Genomic DNA, 20,638 nt, shown 5'->3' with positions numbered 1-20,638 from the left:
ACATGGAAGCAGACCTATTTGGTGATGCTGTTACATTACAAATAAATGAAAGTATCTAGATATATGGCCAGCTTCGAAAATTAGGATTTTTGCAGAGCAGCTGGCTTAGAATTTTTGAAGAAGCCTTATGTATGTTCTCAGTCAGCAATGTGTCCCTAAGTATTAAGTAGGATTTATTCTTCAAAGGGCAAAAGAGAAGGTCTGTACCTGAAAGCCTGATTTTTAATATGAATGTTCGAATAAACCGTTCCAGGCATGTATACTAAGATTGCACATTGTACTGTAAAACAAGACTGTTTCAGAAATATTTTCTTAAATACCCAACATGAAGTGTCAAATTATCATGGTGTGACCTCACATTGCATTTTTAACATTTATATATGCAAATGGTCATATTTACATGTGCACGTGCCATTCACACATTCAAATTAAAGGCAAATAAATGTTTTAGATTAAGGAGATTAATTTGGTCTGTCTCACGGTTGACACACTTTCTACAGAGGCTAGATCACCGAGACCCAAGTGCTGGGCTCTTATCCGAGAAGACAGATGGCAATTTCCTTTTGATAAGAGTTCATTTTTTTAGCAGCAAGGGAGCCCTGAAGTAACCATTTTTCTTGTGGGGAAAGCATCTTTCAGAAGCCAGATATATCATTCTAAAATAGACAAACACAGGGACCAAGGAACTAATCAACCTGAAATGAGCTGAGTTGCAGCCCCTTTCAGAAAGTTTAGGAGATGCTCTTTGCTTTCATTCTTGCCACACATGGTAACTACTTCAGAATATTAGAGAATTCAGATAACTTTTTCAGTACTCTTTCCTCTTTTATGAGCACCAGTGCAATTTATGATTAGTAGCAATGCAAAATTTCGTCATCAGATGAGGTAGTTTGTTCAAAGTATGTTTAAATCATGCATAAAATAAACAGTTGCAGATAGTATAAAGACTGCATAAACATGAGGGTAACTAACCAGACTAAACCAAGATGTCTCTGCTTAATTAAAACCTGGAACAGTGTGTGCCAGCTTATACAGATCTGGAATATTTCATACTTGTAAGTTATAAATGTGGAGAGCCGGGAACCTACAGGACTAGAGTCTGTGGGTAGTCTATAAGTACTGACCTGCTGCTAAATGAGTCGGTCACTTACTCATTGTAGTTATTTACATTTAAATACAATAATTATATTTAAATGTATTCACTCTTCTTTTTGGTAAACATATAAGACTCAGCCTCAGACATGCTGACACCTTCGATTTAGTTTATTGTGTAGAATCTTCCTTTCCTCTAGTTTCCTTTCCTCTCTTTTCTATCTGCCACGAATAGAGCAGAAATGAAAACGGCTAGGGTGGTTTCCACTGACTCCTTGCCTGTGCCCTAATGTGTTCGTCATTATTCATGTCTCCAGTAGTTTGGTCCCGGAGATCTGGGAATGATGTCTGCTCTTTATTTACTTTGCCATGGCTCTGTTAAAAATATGGCTTTTTTATTTGGTAAATTGTTATCGTAGTTTTTTACACTGGTTCCAATTTGACTAGCAGCACCTTGTTTACAAAGACATTGTGAGAAGTCTTGTGTACCCTCCTGTATCCATGTCATATCAAGGTGTACATGAGCACTGCATGCTTTCCATCACCTCAGGTCGTGTCGCTTTGCATTGAATCAAGTCATGTTGCATCAGTGATACCACTATCGGTACTTATTGCTGATAGAAAATTCAGCATAGATTTAGACAGCAAATAGCTCAGCCACAACAAATGTATATAATGAGCAGACTAAGTATCTGTGAGAACCAGATATTTTAAGTGTCCCTGGCAAGTCGGTGCTTTCAGATACTCCAAAATCCTTGTCTCTACATTGCATTCTGCACATAAATATCTGATATATGTGCATACACTAAAATGTCTGTCTAAGCAGCCTGTTTGGAACTCTTACCATCTACAACCATTTGCAAATATAGACGTGCAGTTTTGAAATGACCAGATATTGTTGGATGGGCCTGGATATTGTAACTAGAGTGTATAGTTTATACGTTGGTCATATCCCACCACCATACAAATAACAAATGTTGACAGATTTTTTTTTTCCATAGTTTGGTGTTTGCTTCAAACATTTGCCTGCTGGGGCATGTTTTCAAAGTGTTATGCATGATTAGGCTCTGTGACAGCCATTTTATTAGACAATTTACCCTGTTGTTCATTTATAAAAGTTAAATGTTGTAATTATCCTATTATATAAACTAAAAAGAAGGGAGGGAAGGGTCAAAATAATAATAATTAAAAGTCTCTAACAGATACCTAAAACATACCGGGTTTCCAGAACGTTTGATCATAGTATCTTTTTGGATAAAATTAACTTATTTTGTTTTTTGTTATCTATGTATTCTCTCTTGGCTTTCTTGGGATCTGCATGTTCACAGGTTTCTTGAAAGTTTGACTCATTTCTGTTTAAGACCCTACAAAATAAATTAAACCAGCAGAGCTCAGGCAACCATAGTTGAAAAATTTGGCTACAAAATTCTATATAAATGCTAAGTTGTCTTCTTATTGTTGACTATTACAAACATTTATTTGGCACTCATCCCTGTGGTATCTAGGCGCTTTCCCAGGATTAAGTTGAAGCAATCTTCCCAGTGTCTTTTTAAAAATTCCTTCAGGGATTTTGAGATTTGCTATAGGTCCAAGGGAGCTATCAACTGGTACAAGGTATATATGCATACTGAAGATAATTAGGAATATAAGGATTAATACTATGTAAAGAATTTGCCAGAAGAGCCACTAGGTACTTCCAGGGAAACTGTACTTCTGCATCAATTTGTTTCTGTTTAGAAACCAAGCATATGGGTATCTAGGTTGGAATGCTCTGCTTCTATGTCTTCAAGGTACTGAAGACACTTTCATATTGTTGTTGTTGGCTATAGCCTGCAGTTAGTGGAATGGGATAGTGTGGTGGGTTAGCTTTGGCCAACAGCCAAATGCCCACCCAGCCGCTCACTCACTGCCTCAGTGGGATGAGAAAGCATATAGGTCAAGATACAGAGGCTGCTTACCAGTCACTGTCATGAGCAAAAATAGACCCGACTTGGGGATAATTAACTTTAATTTATTACCAATTAAAATAGATTCAGGTAGTGAGAAACAAAAAGACAAACATTAAAGCAACATCTTTCCTTCCCCCCTCTCCCAGACTCCACTCCTTCAGTCCTGACCCTCTACCGACCCCCAGTGGTGCAGGGGGCATGGGAAGGCTATGGTCCGTTCAGAACAGTTCCTCTCTGCTCTTCCTTCCTCTTCTCACTTTTCCTCTGCTATTGAGCGTTGGCCCTCCACGATCATAGTTATCATCAGGAAATATCCATCTCTTCCAGTGTGAGGTCCTCCACAGGCTACAGTGGGGGTACCTGCTCTGCTGTGGAGCACCTCCTCCTCCTTTCTTTGTCCTTGGTGTTCCCTCTGTTATTTTCACTTTTTTTTCTTTTTTCTCCCCTCCTTCTCTGCAGCTCCCCGCTACCAAAACCTTGCCATGTACACCCAATACAGGTGATAATGCTGGTCACAGTAATGAAGGAGGTACCAGAACATCCTCAGAAGCCTGTGCTTAGTTTGGAACAGTCTTTTTTGCCTTAAGGCCAAGTGACTAGCACACAGAATCTGTCTCACGAGCCACTGTGTGAAAAAATGGGAACAAAACCCACTACATTTTAACATGTAATTCTCTCATAAGCTAAACACAGATAACATACGCAGAGATTCTCAGTTTAAAATTTCTGCAAAAGCAAGTGCCTTGCTAATAAAAATTTAATTTCTGTGATATTTTTTCACGTAGTCTGGACAGAAAAGAAAAATGCCATTTGTTTCTGATTGAGAGCCATTGCTGAATTCTTCTTAAGTTTTAGAGTTATTGGAATCAAAGGATTTTTCTCTTTTCCCTTGAAAAGCATTGGTTTAGGCAAACATTCTCAGCAGCTGACCTAGTAGTGTGATGCTCCCTAAAGAAAGGATTGTCTGAGAATGTAAGAGACTGAGGATCTGTCAGTCTCTAATCATATATACTACTTTTTTTCACTAATTTAATCTGTAGGAGATATCCAGAAATGTGATTTTTTTTTTTTTAAACAGCCTTCCTGAAAAACACTGATACTATTTTGTAAAATGTAGCGGTGCCTGCCGTTACTCCACAATATGTCCCTCCATTCTCCATTGCTGTGTTCAGATAGCGTATCTTCATTCTTAGCCTCTCCCACAAGTCCTTTAGAAAACACACAAAATCTAACTTTATTCTGGTACTGGCACTGCGTAAAGTGACATTACCTTTCAGGTCACAGGCCCATTTTTTCATATGATGCTCTGGCATCCTGAAATGTCCTGGCTTTTCATTTCATCAGTCAAACTGTTTGGTTTTTTCCTTATATTTGTTGAATGAGTGACATTGTAATGAGTAAACCTGGCTCTTTGATTTCCAGACCAGGGGAATGAAAGTTCAGAGAAAAGTAAAATTACTGTGTAGGCTATCAAATCTGATCTTGTATTCAACAATGCATGAATGCTTGATCAGTTTCTCAGAGCAAGTTCACTGGGATACTAAGGTAGCTTTGGAAAAAAGAGAGGAAGAGGGTATTCTTCCAGAAGAAAAAAGTATTTGTAGCTCTGAAGAAAGCTGCTTGCAGCATTGATTCTACACACTTTTCTTGAAATGGTGCTTTTTGAAGACGCTTTCTTAACCCTATAAACTCTCACTTCACGTGTCACAGTTTTATGATCTTGTAGGTAGTGCCTCTTTCATCCCCCATCATTTTACAGGGTCGTTTTAATTGTGTGAGTTCTGTTTGCTGCAGTGGAATGACTCCTGCTTTACACTGAGTTAAAGCAGAACAACTTTCACATGCTTTTCCTTTAAAAGTTCAGCTGTGGGAAGTCAGAAAAACGTACTGAAGATACTCAGTTATTACAAGATTCTTCCTCATAAAATTTGCTTCCCCATATAATCGTGTCATTAACGGAGGCACCCTTGAGAGGGCTGGTCTGCAACTTTAAACTAAGATCGTTATTACCTGCTTTTATGGCTGGTGTTTTGAGTGGGAGCAGAAATTTGGGCACTGGAATTGACAGCTCCAAAGGTCTCAGCTTTCCAAATTAAATCATTATTTAAATACAGAAACAAAATGGGAAGAACCCTTTGTGGGATCTTTCATAATATATTTCTAATATTTCCAATAAGTGTTGTCAAGGGTCCAACCTGCACTGAGAAATGGCATAAACGTCCTAAGTCAGAGATTTTATTTTTAAAATAAAAACATGATATAATGTGTTAGAAGTTACCTTGGTGTCCAGACAAAATGAAATGAGGTGTTATTTCTCCATCCCCAATTTGCACATGATATAAAGGGATCAGTTTAACAGTGTAACTTACAGTCAACAGCTTCCCAAAGCACTCAAAGAAAAATGCATTTTCTAATTTTTAATCAGACTTATGAATAGGTAGGGATATTTTTATATGCACTTAGAAGTCTCTTAGCCTGTGAGTTGGCACATTCACTGTGATTTTTCCTGGAACATGGTACTACCCAGGGTACCTATGCATATCATAGCCTCTGCCATCATTTTTAATAAGTAGCTTATCTCTGTGATGCAACTAAAAGCAATCCTGAGTGTCTCCAGGGTTTGTTGTAATTAAATTTTATTGTTGTATTCGAAAATGTACAGTTTTTGAAAACTGGAGCAAGAAAAATGGAAAGGAGATTCTAGGAGGTGATAGACTGATTTTTAGAAGGTTTTAACCCTTTGTAGTTTCCAGATTCACAAGTTTACTTATGCTCCCCAAGCAACTGTTCCTATATGTAACTGAAGTCACAAACTATAGCAACTAGCGTAGTTTATTAGCTGATGTCAGGTATCCATGCAAAGATTATCATTTACACCTGCAGTCAGATGCTGATCATAGGGCCAGTAATTTGTGGGTGCCTAATAAGATTATAGAAGGCCTTTTCTTCTCCAAGTATTCTTGGAGAAGAATCTCCTTCCTTCTCCAAGTATTTACAGCTACAAGGGAATTACTCCAAGTCCCACTGCTGCTCAGGAAAAAGGCAGAGTTTACCAGCTTCTGATCTGGACAATAAAGGAACATCACTGTTTTGAGCAGAAAACTGACAAGTTTATCTATTCTGTTACCTGGCATTATGCTGCCGTGTTCAAGTACCACCACCCAAGTTGCCAAGGAGTTCATGAAACTAGCTTTGAACTCACACCTTGTGCAGTCAGTGGAATTGCTTACACTCTGCATTCAGGGACTGAGCTTTGCCTTGGTCATTGTGCCCTTCTCTGCTCTCTTCACAGCTCAAGACTGCTAATCAAACAGTCATTGTAATTTCCCTGTTTGTGTTTTATTCCCGTTTGTTTTCCTTGCCATGGGATACCGCACACTGGTTTGGAGATTCATACAATGTTTTTTTCAAAACCAAAATATTTCCTCCAACAATGTCATCCTTTTCTGTCCAGTGTTGCTACTAATCTTTATTTAGTTATTTACTTTACAATTTCTAGAGGGATCAGATGGGCCCAAGGCACCCGTTTAGGCAACACTTTATATTAAGCTTCCATTTATAAATACTTCATGAAGGGCTAATGAATGATTAATAGGTGTTTTAATGTATGACCAATCAATTGTTGTAGATTTTGCAACATCCAACAGACAAGTAGGTTTCTTATAAGCATAGATTATAACCATATCTGACATCTTCTACTGATGGGCTTCTGAACATCCATAACATACACACTACTCATATCTGTAACATGTTTAAAACATCTACTAATCACTGATTAATTTTTTATAACCTATTTTGAAGCAGAGCCTGTCTGTGGAGTACATCCTTTACTGGTATCTGTGACTCTCCATTTCTATAGGATTGATAATTTACTTATCATCTAGGGACCTAGAACTCCCACTGATTTCAGCTCAGACATTAAGCTTTTCTGAGTTAGCTTCAGCATTTTCACCTCAGCCTAAGAAAAAACATCTTTGCTGTCTCCAGACAGCTGTCTCTCAAACTCCTGGCTGCTTAACCCTGCTAACATGCATTTTACAAACTTTCCCAAAATGCAGTGATTCTTAGGGAGCAAACCCACTCTAAAATACATTTTCAGCCTGTTGAACTGTGTTGTTTGATTGTTCTCAGGACAGCTGTCCCAGTGGTGATGGTTGCCAGCATTTTTATTTGCTCTTTACTGTCATCCCTGCGTGTTCGGTCCAAACTTTGTCCGTTCTTAGAAAAGGATGAGAAATTACCAACGTCACAATAATCCAGTGAACAAGCCGTCTCCCAGGGGACATTTGATTCTGACAGAGGAACACACATTTGCTATTTCTGATAAACCCAAGTGTTGATGGGAGTGTTCCTCTGTGGGATTCCCATAGTCTCCTAAGCGAAAGCCATGACTGTGCTGTATGCTTTATATGGAGCACCCAGGTAGAACTGACTGAAGTGGCAGCACAACTCGCTGCCTGAAAATTTGTGACTCCTATAAATAATTATTTGCAGTTGAGTAGCAATAAGTTGCTTAGTATCATATTTTGCAAATTAATTTTTAGTAAATTTCTACTGAACTTAATCACAAGGTTGAGTCCTCTGCTGTGATTTATCTAGATGTTGAGACCAATTCTTTAATAATATAAATTAAAAAGATTTGCAGGTTTTTCTAATTTCTGGGGTCATTAGTAAAATAGACTCTGTTCTGAACATCCCCATAAAATATCCCATTCCCCTTCAAATCAAATACTAATCTTTCACTGATTGCTGTTTACAGCAGGATTAGGCTGCTACACATGTGGCATTAGCACATTGAACCTAAAGAATCACATCAAGCATAATGCAAAAAAAAAAAAAAAAGACAATAAAGGATAAAAAGAGAGAGTTTTATCCTTCAATATTAACATGGAATTTCCTCTGGCTTTTTAAAAACCATTCATTGTCAAAGACACAAAGCCTCAGAAATAAGAGCCTCTCAAAACTACTCAAGCTCTTGAAGTAGACAGTTTTTTACCCATGTTGGCACAATCACTTTTATGTTATCCAGTTAGCACTCTGTGTTTATTGGGGGTTTTAGCATGATCTTTTCTTTCTTTTTTTTCAGCTGGTTAATAATCCGCTAGCAAGTCAAGCAGCAGCAGCTGCAGCAGCAGCAGCCATGGGCTCAATAGCAAGCTCCCAGGCCTTTGGTAATGCCCTCTCCAGTCTTCAGGGGGTCACAGGTCAACTCGTCACTAATGCACAAGGACAGGTGAGTAGAAGATGGAGAAAACAGTGAATTCTGATGGCAAGCTGATCTTGGGACAAAAATGAGTTCCGTTTGTATGACAGCAATTTGAAAGTGCACATATTGAAGATAAATAAATATTGATTTGGCAGACAAGGTAAGAAATGAAAGTCTGAGAACTGGGAGGAAGTTAGGAGCTGTTAGAAAGTGTTTTCAAGCCAGAAAAGGATTAGGGTTTGTTTTATTTTAATTCAACCTTTTGAAAAGATCACAATAGTGCAATAATATGCTATTTTAAAAGTCCAGCAACCCTGTGATTCTTAACAAACATACCATCTGGGTTTTTTCCACTTATATATTCCTAATAATAGCCTGGGTTAAAGTGCTACTGTACTATTAAGACTACACTTTTTTTTTTCAAGTTGTAGCATTTCTGTATTACTTCATTTCTAAAAAAAAGTATTAAATGTTTTAAGTAAAGGAACAAGAATTGTAATCATGTATTTGGGAGGCGTTTAACTGAGTGGCTTACTCATTTACTGATTAACTAAGTTAAGCAATTTGCAGTGAATATGCCAGTCTGTAATGCAAATTAGGGAGAAAACTTTTGCTTTAAAGAAAATTTCCCAAACAGAAACTTGACCAATGTTTATGGTGTGTCTAAGAGAGAGATTGTGTGTTATCTGCATTTGGGAGCTGTTTATTTCCTGCAAACTGTTTCAGTTTTAATATGATGCAGAAAGCTATGCATCTGAATCCAGATATATATAAATAATTCCATTAATGCAGCATGCTTAAATAGCTTTCAGATTGTGACTACTGTCATTCTTTATTGCATTTACTAGGACTAAAATTAACACAACTACTTGTTTCATATAAAGTCACTACAACAAATCTGTCAATATAACTTATGACTGGACCTGGTAACTAAGTAATTTGAATGTCATTATTCTAAATGCTACAAACTGGGCATATGGTGGTATCCACAGTGCTTATGCGAATGTTAGGCCCTGGTAAACCTTTATTGAAATGATGCAGCTTGGATGATATGTGAATCTAAAGTTTAGTTTCTACTCTTACTGTTTACTATGGGGGGAAAAAAAACCATGAAGAGCAGGGTTTTTCTTGGTAATTTTCTACAATAGTGTTATTTAATTGGAACAGGGGTGACTTTTTTTTATTTTGGCCCATTAAAAAATAACAGGCAATACTTTATAGGAGCCCCCCTTTTTTTTAATGTAACACATAAACAAAGATGCATCCTGAACTTCACTATCACCATCCAAGTCCCAGAAAAAAAAATGCTGACCTTGTTATATTTACTGGGTGGGTGCAGAATTGTTCCATCACTACCCCGAGGGTTGAACGATGGAGCTTGTCAAAGTGAGGCCTTATCTAATGAATCATCTTATCGCAGGTGCACACCACACATATTAAAGGAGGATTGTATGAACAATGTGCCCTCTACAATAACCTTTCAATGTCTACTTTAACCCTTGTTTCAATCCCTTTTCATCAAAGGATCATTTTATGCAGCCAGCTTTAAATGGAGGCTCTCAAAAGCCTATTAAGATTTCTGGAGGGATGGGGTATTGGTTTGGAAGAAAAGTTGGTTATAATACCTATAACTCATAGTCAGATCAGCTCCAACCTAGAAGTCTGCTTGTTTCTATCTGTGCTCCAGAAATGGGTCACAATCACCACTCACATGAAGGACTTGGCACCAAAGCTGTTCATTGCAAGAGCTGAAGATATAAACCCAGACTAGTTTTTCAATGATTTTCCCTTTACGTGTTCTCCACAGAAAACGTAAGCAAAGTGTGGCCATTCATTGTATGTTTAAAAAAAATACTACTGTGAAGATATCACTGAATGAAACTATAGATTCCCTCAGGCTGAGTCTTGTTTATTCCACACATAATGTAAAGTCCAATAATTCCACAGGTTGCAGAAAAAGAGAACAGAAAGGAAGAATTTTCCCTATTGTTGGATAAAATTACAGAATCTGTCTGTTTGCCTAGCTCTTTTAAAGAAGGGCTGTCTTTTTATTACCTGTTTTTACAAATGTTCCTTGGTTTATAATCAGTACTGCAGACCTCACCACAATACAGATAAATATTGATAAGTGTGTAATATAACACCCATTTTTATAATATTCAGCATAAACCCATATTGCTTCGAGCACGCTTCTGAAACTATCTGTCTACAAAACAGGACTATTCAGTGAATTAAACTCCATTCCAGAAATTCAATTACATTCCCTGCAAATTAATAAAATTATAGCAACTATACAAGAGCTGAAAGGTATGTTTCTTCAAAATTGGGAGCATAAGTGAATAGTAATCTGGGATACTCCATTTCTGAATGATCTGCTTGGACTCATTAAGGAGCCAGATTTCCATCATATGTTAAGAATCTGCCCTTTGAAAATTGCCCCTTTCAAAGAATCTCAAGTGTGACACCCAACACTAGCTTCTGCAAATATAAGGCTGAATGACTTACCAGACTGTTTGTATGTGCAATCTTTGTAATTATATGCTGCTTCTGTTATAGAAATTCAGGGCTTGTAAATGTCCATCTGTCTAGCTAAATATATGGTGATTGGTAATCCCTGGAGACGTTAAGCTATAGGTCAAATCCAAGATCCTATGGCAAATTTAGGGAAATGGTCTTTTAAATGACACATGGCATGGCCTTAATTCCCAACAGTCTGGGAGTTCTTACAATCACAGTAATAAAATCATAGATATTAACAATCATTTATATAGCATATTTGTTATTAATTTCATTACTGAATTCACAATTACAGTATGTTTTTGTTTTGGGGTTTGTTTTTTTTTTCCTTTGGATGGCAATATGAACTGTAATACTAGAGCTCTCCAAGACCACTGTGGAAAAGAGGTCTAATCCATTGGAATGATATGATTAGATCACCTGATTAATTTGATATAGTACAGGTAGAGGACTCTAAATCAAATTTTCATTTTCAGAGGCATATTATGAAAAGCTATTGGCCCATGTAATGCTGCTTACATTCTGTTTGTCCTCAGCACTTTCCAGGAGGTGTTTACAGGACTGGGCTTTCATATCTGAAATTTAAAGGCCAGTGTAGAAGAATTGCTAGATTCCACCCTGCAAGTAGATTCACTGATTTCAAAGAGAAGCTATCTACCTGCTTAGCTTCAGCCTGCCCTTATTGTAGGATCCTAGTGCCATTGATGCGCTTGGATTCTTCAGAGATGTAACAATCAGACATTTCTCTTTTTCACTCTGTTATTGCAAATGAAAGAAAATATTAGGACTTTTGAGTGGGTTTTACTATGTCTGTTAAGTATATGAAATGTGTATTTTGGCTGTTTTCTTAATGTTTGTAAGGAGATGAACCACAGAAAAATGGAAGCAATGAATGGTTTGCATAAGAGCTAACTGCCAGCTTCCTTCCTGGCTAAAACATAGTGCTCAGTTGTCATCAGTGCTCGATTGTCATCATTCGTACGAGTCCCTTGACTTCAACGGGATCAAATACATTTAAAATACGGTTGCTGAGTAAGTTTAGTTTCTCTTTTGTAAAGATGGGAGTTGTCTAATAGGAGGAAAATACATCTGAATTCAGCAATTGCAAAATAACATTTTTCCATAAAGAGTAAAAAAAGTGGCATGAAAAGAGTTGGCATTATGAACTGTCTTGCGATTGAAGAGGGCAATACATTCTATCTCCTGGTAGGTTAATAGGAAAACCTAAGTAAGTACGGTGTAATTGTACAGTACATACTGCAACTGAACAGTGAATTTAATTGGGATGGCATCAGTATAATCTAAGAATGCCCTTGCAGGAACTCAGGCTTCTTTGTGCCCATGCCTTGCTCTTTAGATGTGAAACCCTTCCGTATATGAAAAACCTTGAATACACCTCCACCCTGGCAATTAACAAAAAATAACTAATTTTTGAGAGTTGTAGTCCACAAGTAGCTCAGGAAACTAAACAGAGAGAGGTATTGTTGATCCAATTAGATAATAGGAGTACTTTGGCTCTCATTATTCTGATGAGAGGGTACACGTTCGCTCTTTAAGCTTCTTGATGGTAAATGGTGCTAATGAGGCCTGATGGATTCCCTGCTCCTAACAAGCCTCTCAGCAGTGCGAGTGATTACAATGGAGATAGATTTGATGGGATGCGCTCCCTTTTGTAGTGTCTCAGCTGCTGACACTCTGCGACATAATCAGGTCACAGAGCCGGTCACAGCCATCAGCAAAAGCCATAGCTCTATCCCTCATTATTAAAGTGCATTATTCAGTTCCAGGCCTTCACAATACTGCCAAAGGCTTTTTTTTGTCCTCTTTTTTGTTAAGCATCAGTTCTCAAATACAAGGGTTAATAAAATCATCAGCTAAAGAACTAGTAAATTAAAGAAATGGAAATAAAGCGCTCCCTTTCAAATTCATTGAAGGATCACAATTAAATAAGCAGGGAATTTCTCGTCACCACACACTGTACAATACAATGTAATATGTCATGTACAATAAAAACAGGGAATAGGATTTTAAAAAATAGCATTGTCCTCATTGTGGACTGGCTTGGAAAGTGCTGAAGTGTCTTTCATTCAGAAGGGAATTTCTGTCCTCCCAACTGTTACATATGTACGTGGAGGTACTATCATTTTCACCATTCTTTATAACAACTTTTTTCTGGCGTGGGAAGAATTACTTGCAAACTGAGTTTGTAATTGGAAGTGTAGCAGCCGTCTTGTCTTAGTTAAAGTGGCCATGGCCACAATCGGGAAAATGTATGGTAGGCCACTCTGCTAGGACCACTATAGACAAGGCCATTGCCTTCTTTTGGAGGGTGAGCTTATTACAAAATGGTATGGAAAAAGGTGATCATAGCATTTTCTTTCTATTCTGATGTTATTCAGTTGGGGGTGTCTCCCCTCCAAGAGAAAGTACGCTTTTTAAGTCTAAGGAGACTTTAATGGAGTTTAGTTAAACATGAGAGAAAAAAAATTAGTGGGAAGCCCAATCTGATTATTTATTTTATATCTTTTTGTTTCAATTTCATTTCAGCTGATTATGAGCAGGTTTCAGCTAAATCAACATAAGATATTCTAATATTGAAATGTATACCTTTGCAGGGAATTATACTGTTCCTGTTAAATTGCTGAAGTACCTATTGAGTAACAATAGTATACTTTTGTGTATAGATACAAAATTGGACAGGAAGCTCAATATGAGCGAACAGTGTGCTGCTGCGGCTAAGAAGGCCAACAGGATGCTGGGCTGCATCAAAAAAGGGCATCACCAGAAGAGATCAAGAAGTCATCATCCCACTCTACTCAGCACTTGTCAGGCCACACCTGGAGTACTGTGTGCAGTTCTGGTCCCCGCTATACACAAAGGATATGGACAGGCTGGAAGGGGTCCAGAGAAGGGCCACCAAGATGATCAAAGGACTGGGAAGCCTGCCATATGAGGCTAGGCTGGGAGAATTGGGTTTGTTCAGCCTTGAGAAAAGGAGGCTTAGAGGGGATCTCATCACCATGTACCAGTACTTAAGGGGTAGCTACAAAGAAGATGGAGACTGCCTTTTTACAGGGAGTCACATGGATAGGACAAGGGGGAACAGACACAAATTTCTCTTGGGGAGATTTCAGTTGGACAGTTGGAGAGGGAAATTTTTCACACTGAGGACAGTCAACCACTGGAATAATCTCCCCAGGGAAGTGGTTGACTCGGCCCAGCACCCTGTCCAGCCGAAACTTAAAAGTGTCCAGTGTGGCCATCTTGTCTAGGCTGTGCTCTTCCTAGAAAGGTTGGACTAGATGATCCTTGAGGTCCCTTCCAACCTGGGATTCTGTAACCAAAGGGACTTATACATTGTGCTTTTTAATGGTGTTGTTCAACTCCACAGTTGTTGCTCTTTTTTCTTGCTGGTAGAGTATGCTAAGATGAGCAAATGAGTATGAATACGCAGTTCTCCTTCTCTCTTCTCTTGAGCCACAGATGCAAGAATCTCTTGACAGCTAAAGGTCAAAGTACAAAGTTAGCATTGTCAAATTAGTAGGCATCTCCAGGAAGGTACATAGAGACCAGCATGTGACCTAGGTTTGGTCTGGGGTTTTTTTTTTCACGCTGACCAATAAAACTGGCAGCTGTCAATGTGAATGTAAGGTGGGCCTCCTCATAGGCTTTAAAAGGAGAATATTGGATGTTTGTTGGGTTTTGGTTGGTTTGGTTGTTTTTTTAAACTTTCCCAGAAGTTCTAGGAGGCCCAAAGCCATGTAATGTGTAACACTACTCAAAGTCCTTCTGAATATGTGCGATTCATATGGTTGTCCAGGTGCGCAATGTCTATTAGCCTTTTCTCTTGATTCACTCAAACATCAGTTGAAAGCAATTAACTCGAATCATTGCTACATCTATTTCAGCTATGCAGCTCTAATACATGTTAACTACTAATGTTTTAGCCCTCACAGCATCTAACAGTGTTCACAAAAATCTAAACAATAATTGTTAAAATAGCGACTACTAAAATGTCTTCCCAGGGCTAGGATTGACAGAAATCTGAGTTGGTGGTATCAGAATGGTATATATTAAAGAAATTTCATGACAAGCCTGAGATAATAAGAGGGGCACATTTGGAGGGAGAGGCTAGAGGGAGGGATTGTAACAGTCAAATAATACTATCATTTAAGAACATTCCTTGGAAAACCCTTTACCAGGAGAATCTGTTTTGACAGACCTTCATATTAATATATTGAATTTCTGCTGGGTGGAGTCTGACTCTCTATTCCCCCCCCCCCCCCACTTTAAAGTTTCGCTGGGCTGAACACATGTATTTCTGCTGTTTGTGGGAAGAAAAGGGCACATATTGTGAGAAAAGGTTGGTTTTAAGGGAAGATTTTTTTTTTCCTTTGGTTTCCTCTCCCCACAGCTAAACATCGAGGAAGCTATTTGTTTAATTACCTCCCATGTGAATTTGAATCAAAAGACAAATAATTCTCTTAACACACTTTTGCTGACTGAGTTTTTATTTTACTGTACTATTTATCTAACCTCAATTTTAGCCACAGTGGCATAAATGTAAAAATGTATGGATCAGACTCTCAGGTCATGCAAATTGGTAGTTTCATTGAAATGGACAGGGGCAGACAGTGAGGCTAATTATACCAGAACAATACCAAGCTAGTCTGTTCTGTCTATTTTAGGCAGTAATCACTGACAAATTTTTGATATCCACAACTGTGAAATCCATATCCACTTTTTTTTTAAAACAGTGAAATTTAAAACAGTTAGCATCTGCCACATGGAAAAGTGATATTTGATTAACCTGTCATAACAGCAAGAAGTTCAAAACCACTGTGGTGCCACCATATTTAAGGGAGGAAATCTAACTTTCTCACACAGGATAAAAAAAAAAAAGCAGGATAAAGAAGATTCAGAAATTAATTATCATAAAAAACAACCATTGCAAAAATGTTGCAAAAACACACTGTGACCACCTCACAACCAGCTTGTACAAAGAGGCTGGCTTTAAAGTAGAAGCACTACCATTTTCCTCCAAAGCTCCAGGAAAATGAGTAGTAGTAAGGAGTAATTCAAGACTAGCTGATGAGCTGAAGTGAAACTCTAGTAGAGAGACTCTAATATTCCCCAAAATACTGCCAGGACATGGGCAGATATGTTAAATAATACTTGTTGCAAATAGGAACTGCAAGGGGATCACTGTTATTTGAGAAAAAGTGTGGAAATTTTCCCTACTGCAAAACACATACAGGAGCCATATGGGATCACAGCTGAAGTCTCCAACCAGATACCAAGGAAAGGATAGTTGTATGTTGAAATATCTTTCACCCTGAAAATGATAAGCAGCTATCCAGAAAGGTGTCCAAACTTTATTTCATCTAGCTTACAGCAAACCTTACTTTGACTTCACACTTCATATTTGTAGCCTATTGCCTGCACCTCTGTCAAGGTACTTTCAAAAGTAACTTATGTACCTATAAGAGCCTGAGTTTACTTCAGTGTTACAAGTCTTGGTGCCTGAAGGCATGTCTATGCAATGTAATGGAGCATTGCAAGCTAACTCCAAGATGGTTCATTTATATGCCTCAGACAGTGCCATACTAGCACAGATCCCAGAAGCCAAAAACCTCGGTAGTATGGTGTTATGGGTGTATAATTAATTCTGCTTCTCAACAAGGTGACATAGGATCTAGCTCATTAGTTACTAGCTCTGGGGTCTTGGTAGCATGCTGTATTATGTGGAGTAAATATACTTTGAAGAGAGACTTAAAAGCCTGAAGCATTTAGGTACTTTTGAAAATGTTATTCACTAATCTAAATTAATTATTTCAAGTCAGAAATACAGGACATACCTGTCCTTTTGTCATTGCCTGCTTAATTACTTTTGCATGGAGAAAACCAAACTAACTACTAGTTCAGCTTACCTACCGTTTTCATGAAAGCTAACTAGTAACTAAAAGAAGCACCTACCACTCCTATAATCTGTTCATCTTAGCACTGTGAGGCTTTCATAAGCATGGCAAATTTTCATTGTTATCACCAGTGACACACATCAGAGTCAATGAAATCTTTCTGCTCTATGGAGGTTCTTACACTGCTCTCCTTATCATCATATCTTATCACCTTCCATTAACGCATTAAGAAACATGACTAGTGACTGTCACAAATCGGTCTTCCTCCCAGGAGAAGCTCATAGAATTCAGTCACATGTTTGATAGGGGTGTTTGGTTTTGTCTGTCTTTGTTAGGATTTTTTTTGTTGGTTTCACTTTCCTTTTAAGGTTTTGGTTTCACCTGGATTTAAAAATCTTTGTGAAGGGCTTTCTCAGTGATGCATTTTCTTGTCTTTGCATTAGAAAAAGGCAAATAACAGAAATGTACTTGCATCAGAATGTGGTGACCAGAGGTGATAAAACCACGAATGTACCTCAGCTACTGTTGGGATTTGTTCCAAGTCCTTGATCTTCCCCTGGAAACAAACTCTGTTGTACACAGAGAAGGTTTGACCGTTATTATCCTGGAAGACTGAATTTGGCAGTTTTAGCTTTCATCCAGGAGCATTAGGTGGCAATTTCAATTGCTGGAAACCAGACCACAGAACTTGAAGGCAAAGGCCTAGAAGTTGTTCTAAGTTCACTGAAAATTCTTTAAGATGATGTAAACAGTGGTAGACAGAGTTGATGTGTGTAAATCATACCAAGAAATGTGCTTTCTATATTACTGACATTTTCCAAGCAGTGTTAAGTGTCATGCTCAGGAATATTGCATTGCTGCATGCCTTCAGGAGTTGACAAAGTTGAGAACAATTTAAGGCCACTTCATTATCCAACTAGAGATGATGAAAATCCTGCTGTATAAGACATTTACTTTAGAGAGGGATCCAACACTATTCTTAATTTGGGATTTCTCCTCTAGATTGTCCAAAGCTGCTTACGAGGGAATGCTCTGCACACTGGAGTATAGGAAGGCTGTAGGTAAGCAGAGGAAATAGAGGACCAAATCTGAGAGTTTGTGAGTTATCTTTCCAGATGTGCCTCATCATTTCGGGGGGGGGAGAAAATTAAAAACACCAAAAAAGAAAACCCCAAACAAACAGTTCTTTGTGCAACATGCAACATGGTGCTTATTTTTACTCAGATTTTATTTAATTTGTCCTCTATATATATATGTCAAATGTTTTTTTTCCAGTGTCACAATTTTACTTTCTGCTCAAGTGGCATTGATATCAGAAAAAAGAAAACCAAGAAAGGCTATTTGGGCAAACGGGGAAAAAAGCCAGATCACTCTGTCAAAAGTGGAAGTTAATGTAAAATTATAAATATTTAAGGCCCTTGACTCACTGGTGAAGCACTGATGTTGTTTTGGGAAGGTCTGGAATTTCTTAGAAGTCATAAGTCTTCAGGCAAAATTGAAGGCCATTAGGCTTTCTTGTTGGGCTGCAGTCTTGACATCTGTGACAATGTCTTAGAGATACAGGTGAGGAGAGGAAATTTGGGACTACTGCTTGCAGAGTAGCCAGTATTTGTTTTGAAATCCAAATAGATGAGAAGTCCAGATATTTCAGCAATGTCTTGTGAAGATTTTGAAAATGAAAATATGTCTTCCCTACGCAGTCTTCATATGAAGAGGAGAAAATTGCAGTAGTACTTGACTAACTCATTTGTTAGTAAACCAACAACTGAGTTGTATTCATGTAGTGTTCATAGTGATAACCAGACAGATGCAGACCCATAGGCTTCTACATGTGGACCTACAAGCTTCCAAGTAGCACAGTGAACAGCAGTCGTCCTGTAAGAAGGATTCTCTGTCTTCTGGTTTGAATCTAGAGTATTGCAAAGAATTGCACAATGTCTTTTCCTATGTGTTGCATCTGTGAACAGTGGCAGGGAAAGTTCAAGCAGAAAAAAATCACAGTCCTAACCATGAATGGACACTCTATCTATCTTTCTAAAAGTATATCTTGGTTTGTCATTTTTCTTCAGATACTGACAGTGTTAGTCTTCAGCATGTATGTATGCAAATGGCCCAGATATCAAAAAGAAAAAAGGACTTTGAAATATCTATGCCAATGTTATTAAATATATATGATTTTTAAAGTACCTTTTTCACTTAAACTTCCTTCTTTACACATTAATTAAATATTATCTCTAGGATAAGTATCTCTCATAGAAGATTAATGTATTATTGTCACATAATAATGGAAGAGAATGTCAGAATCTCTTTCCTTAAGCACAAAAAAGAATTTATTAATATAAAGAAAACACTCATAGCCCTTAAGCAATTCTGTCTCTGCTTTGTAGAGAACCTTTCCTACTCTCCCCTCATGTCTAGCTTCATGCTAGAGATTCAAGGAAGCAATACATATATCCTGCCAGTTTAAAAATCAATCCACCTTTCAGGAGATAATTTAATATCAAGACATGATGTACCCAATATCCAAATATACATTCATTTTAATGTTTGATGCATCAAATACTCTGACATAGCCAAGTTTCAAAATAAATGGTTTGTTTTAGAGGTTGGATATGTCATATTAGCATCCACCCAGCAGATAGAGAAATAGATCAGAGAGTGATCAGGACATCAGGGAGACAGTTTAGAGAGAGATGAGAGAGGCCAGGTACATCTTGTAATGTTAAAAAAAACTAGCTAGCAAGAAAGAAATTGTATAAATAGGTCATTGCAGCCCAGCTGAAAAAAAGTTAAAATTAAACTTGTTAGTCATCGTCTCCAGAGGCCTAATCCACTCCCTTCGTTGCAGGCTGTGGATTAAGCTGAGATATGTCTTATTTGATAGCACAGATAGACAGACAGCCTCAAAGTGAAAAGATGATATCAGGCTCATGCAGCGCGCTAGCTTTGAGGGGGAATTGGCACCATTTGCCATGCTAAACTTTCCCTCCTCTTTCCTTCTCAATTCTTTTTATTAACCTTAGCTTGTTGTCACCAGTCCTGGTTTTGCTCTTTCGGTTCCTTCCATAACTGGAAGCATAAAACCATGTGGAAATAGGAGTACGGATGAACAAACACCTGGTGCCAAAGTCAGTGACAAATCCGCAGACATCCCACGGTATCCAATTCCCTTGTTCCTTTTCTACTTCCCCTGTGTCTACAATTTTCATTTTCTTAATTTCTCTGGCTCTTTGCCACACACTGCATCTGGGATGCAGTTAGTTAAATATAGGTCTTTAGTCCCATTTTAGATATTGTACCACTTGGCCTCCTCCGGCCAGTCCAGAAAAATGCTCTTCCCTCCAAGTCTTATTGCCACATCCTGACAAAACCCTACAATATTTCAAATAGAGTAGATGTCTACGTTTTTTTGACTGAATTGCCACCCACTTATGTGAACACATGCATGTGTGTAAATAAACATGTACACAGCTGAACACAGGCTTACCTGGACCTTCATGCTTGTCTCCTCAGGAAAGATAGAAGTACCAACAGGGACCCCAAATTAAAAATATTTTAATTACCTCCTTGAGTCACACTTCTGTCTCTGGGATCTGTTGAACCTTTATTCTGGTGACAAATGAAAATAAACTAAACCTTCTCATCTTGGCATGGGAGATGTCGTGCTGCTCTCTTTTACCTCAAATCTGTCACTAGTGTAAATTTAGAAGTGTGTAATCATGACCATACACAGGTCATAACTGTCTGTAATCTATTAACTAGGCCTGGATTTTACTGAGTGTTCAATTTATCACCAAGATATAAGTATTAGCGAATGACTGCAAAGTGGGAGTCAAAGGGTACTGTGTGTTAACACTGCTAGGAGGTACCATGTAGACAGGTAGTAATGGCAGCTCTGCACAAGAGGTCAGAGTGAAGTATTTAAAAGGTAAAAAAAATTGATGTTTCTTAGCAGA

The 20,638-nt window shown here is 38.1% G+C and overlaps 1 protein-coding gene across 1 annotated transcript in view; it reads left to right on the top strand.

The window, feature by feature from the left end:
- Positions 1 to 20,638, top strand: part of POU6F2 (POU class 6 homeobox 2) — a 185,741-nt gene that overhangs the window by 116,332 nt on the left and 48,771 nt on the right. Inside the window, exon 4 of the mRNA XM_064441798.1 lies at positions 8,128 to 8,274. Within this exon, the coding sequence (XP_064297868.1) occupies positions 8,128 to 8,274 (147 nt within the window). The remainder of the gene's footprint in view (positions 1 to 8,127; positions 8,275 to 20,638) is intronic.

Source organism: Phalacrocorax carbo, chromosome 2 (genome assembly GCF_963921805.1).
Source record: "Phalacrocorax carbo chromosome 2, bPhaCar2.1, whole genome shotgun sequence".
NCBI lineage: Eukaryota > Metazoa > Chordata > Aves > Suliformes > Phalacrocoracidae > Phalacrocorax > Phalacrocorax carbo.
Note: the sequence above shows the minus strand (reverse complement) of the source record. Positions and strands in the feature narration are given on the sequence as shown.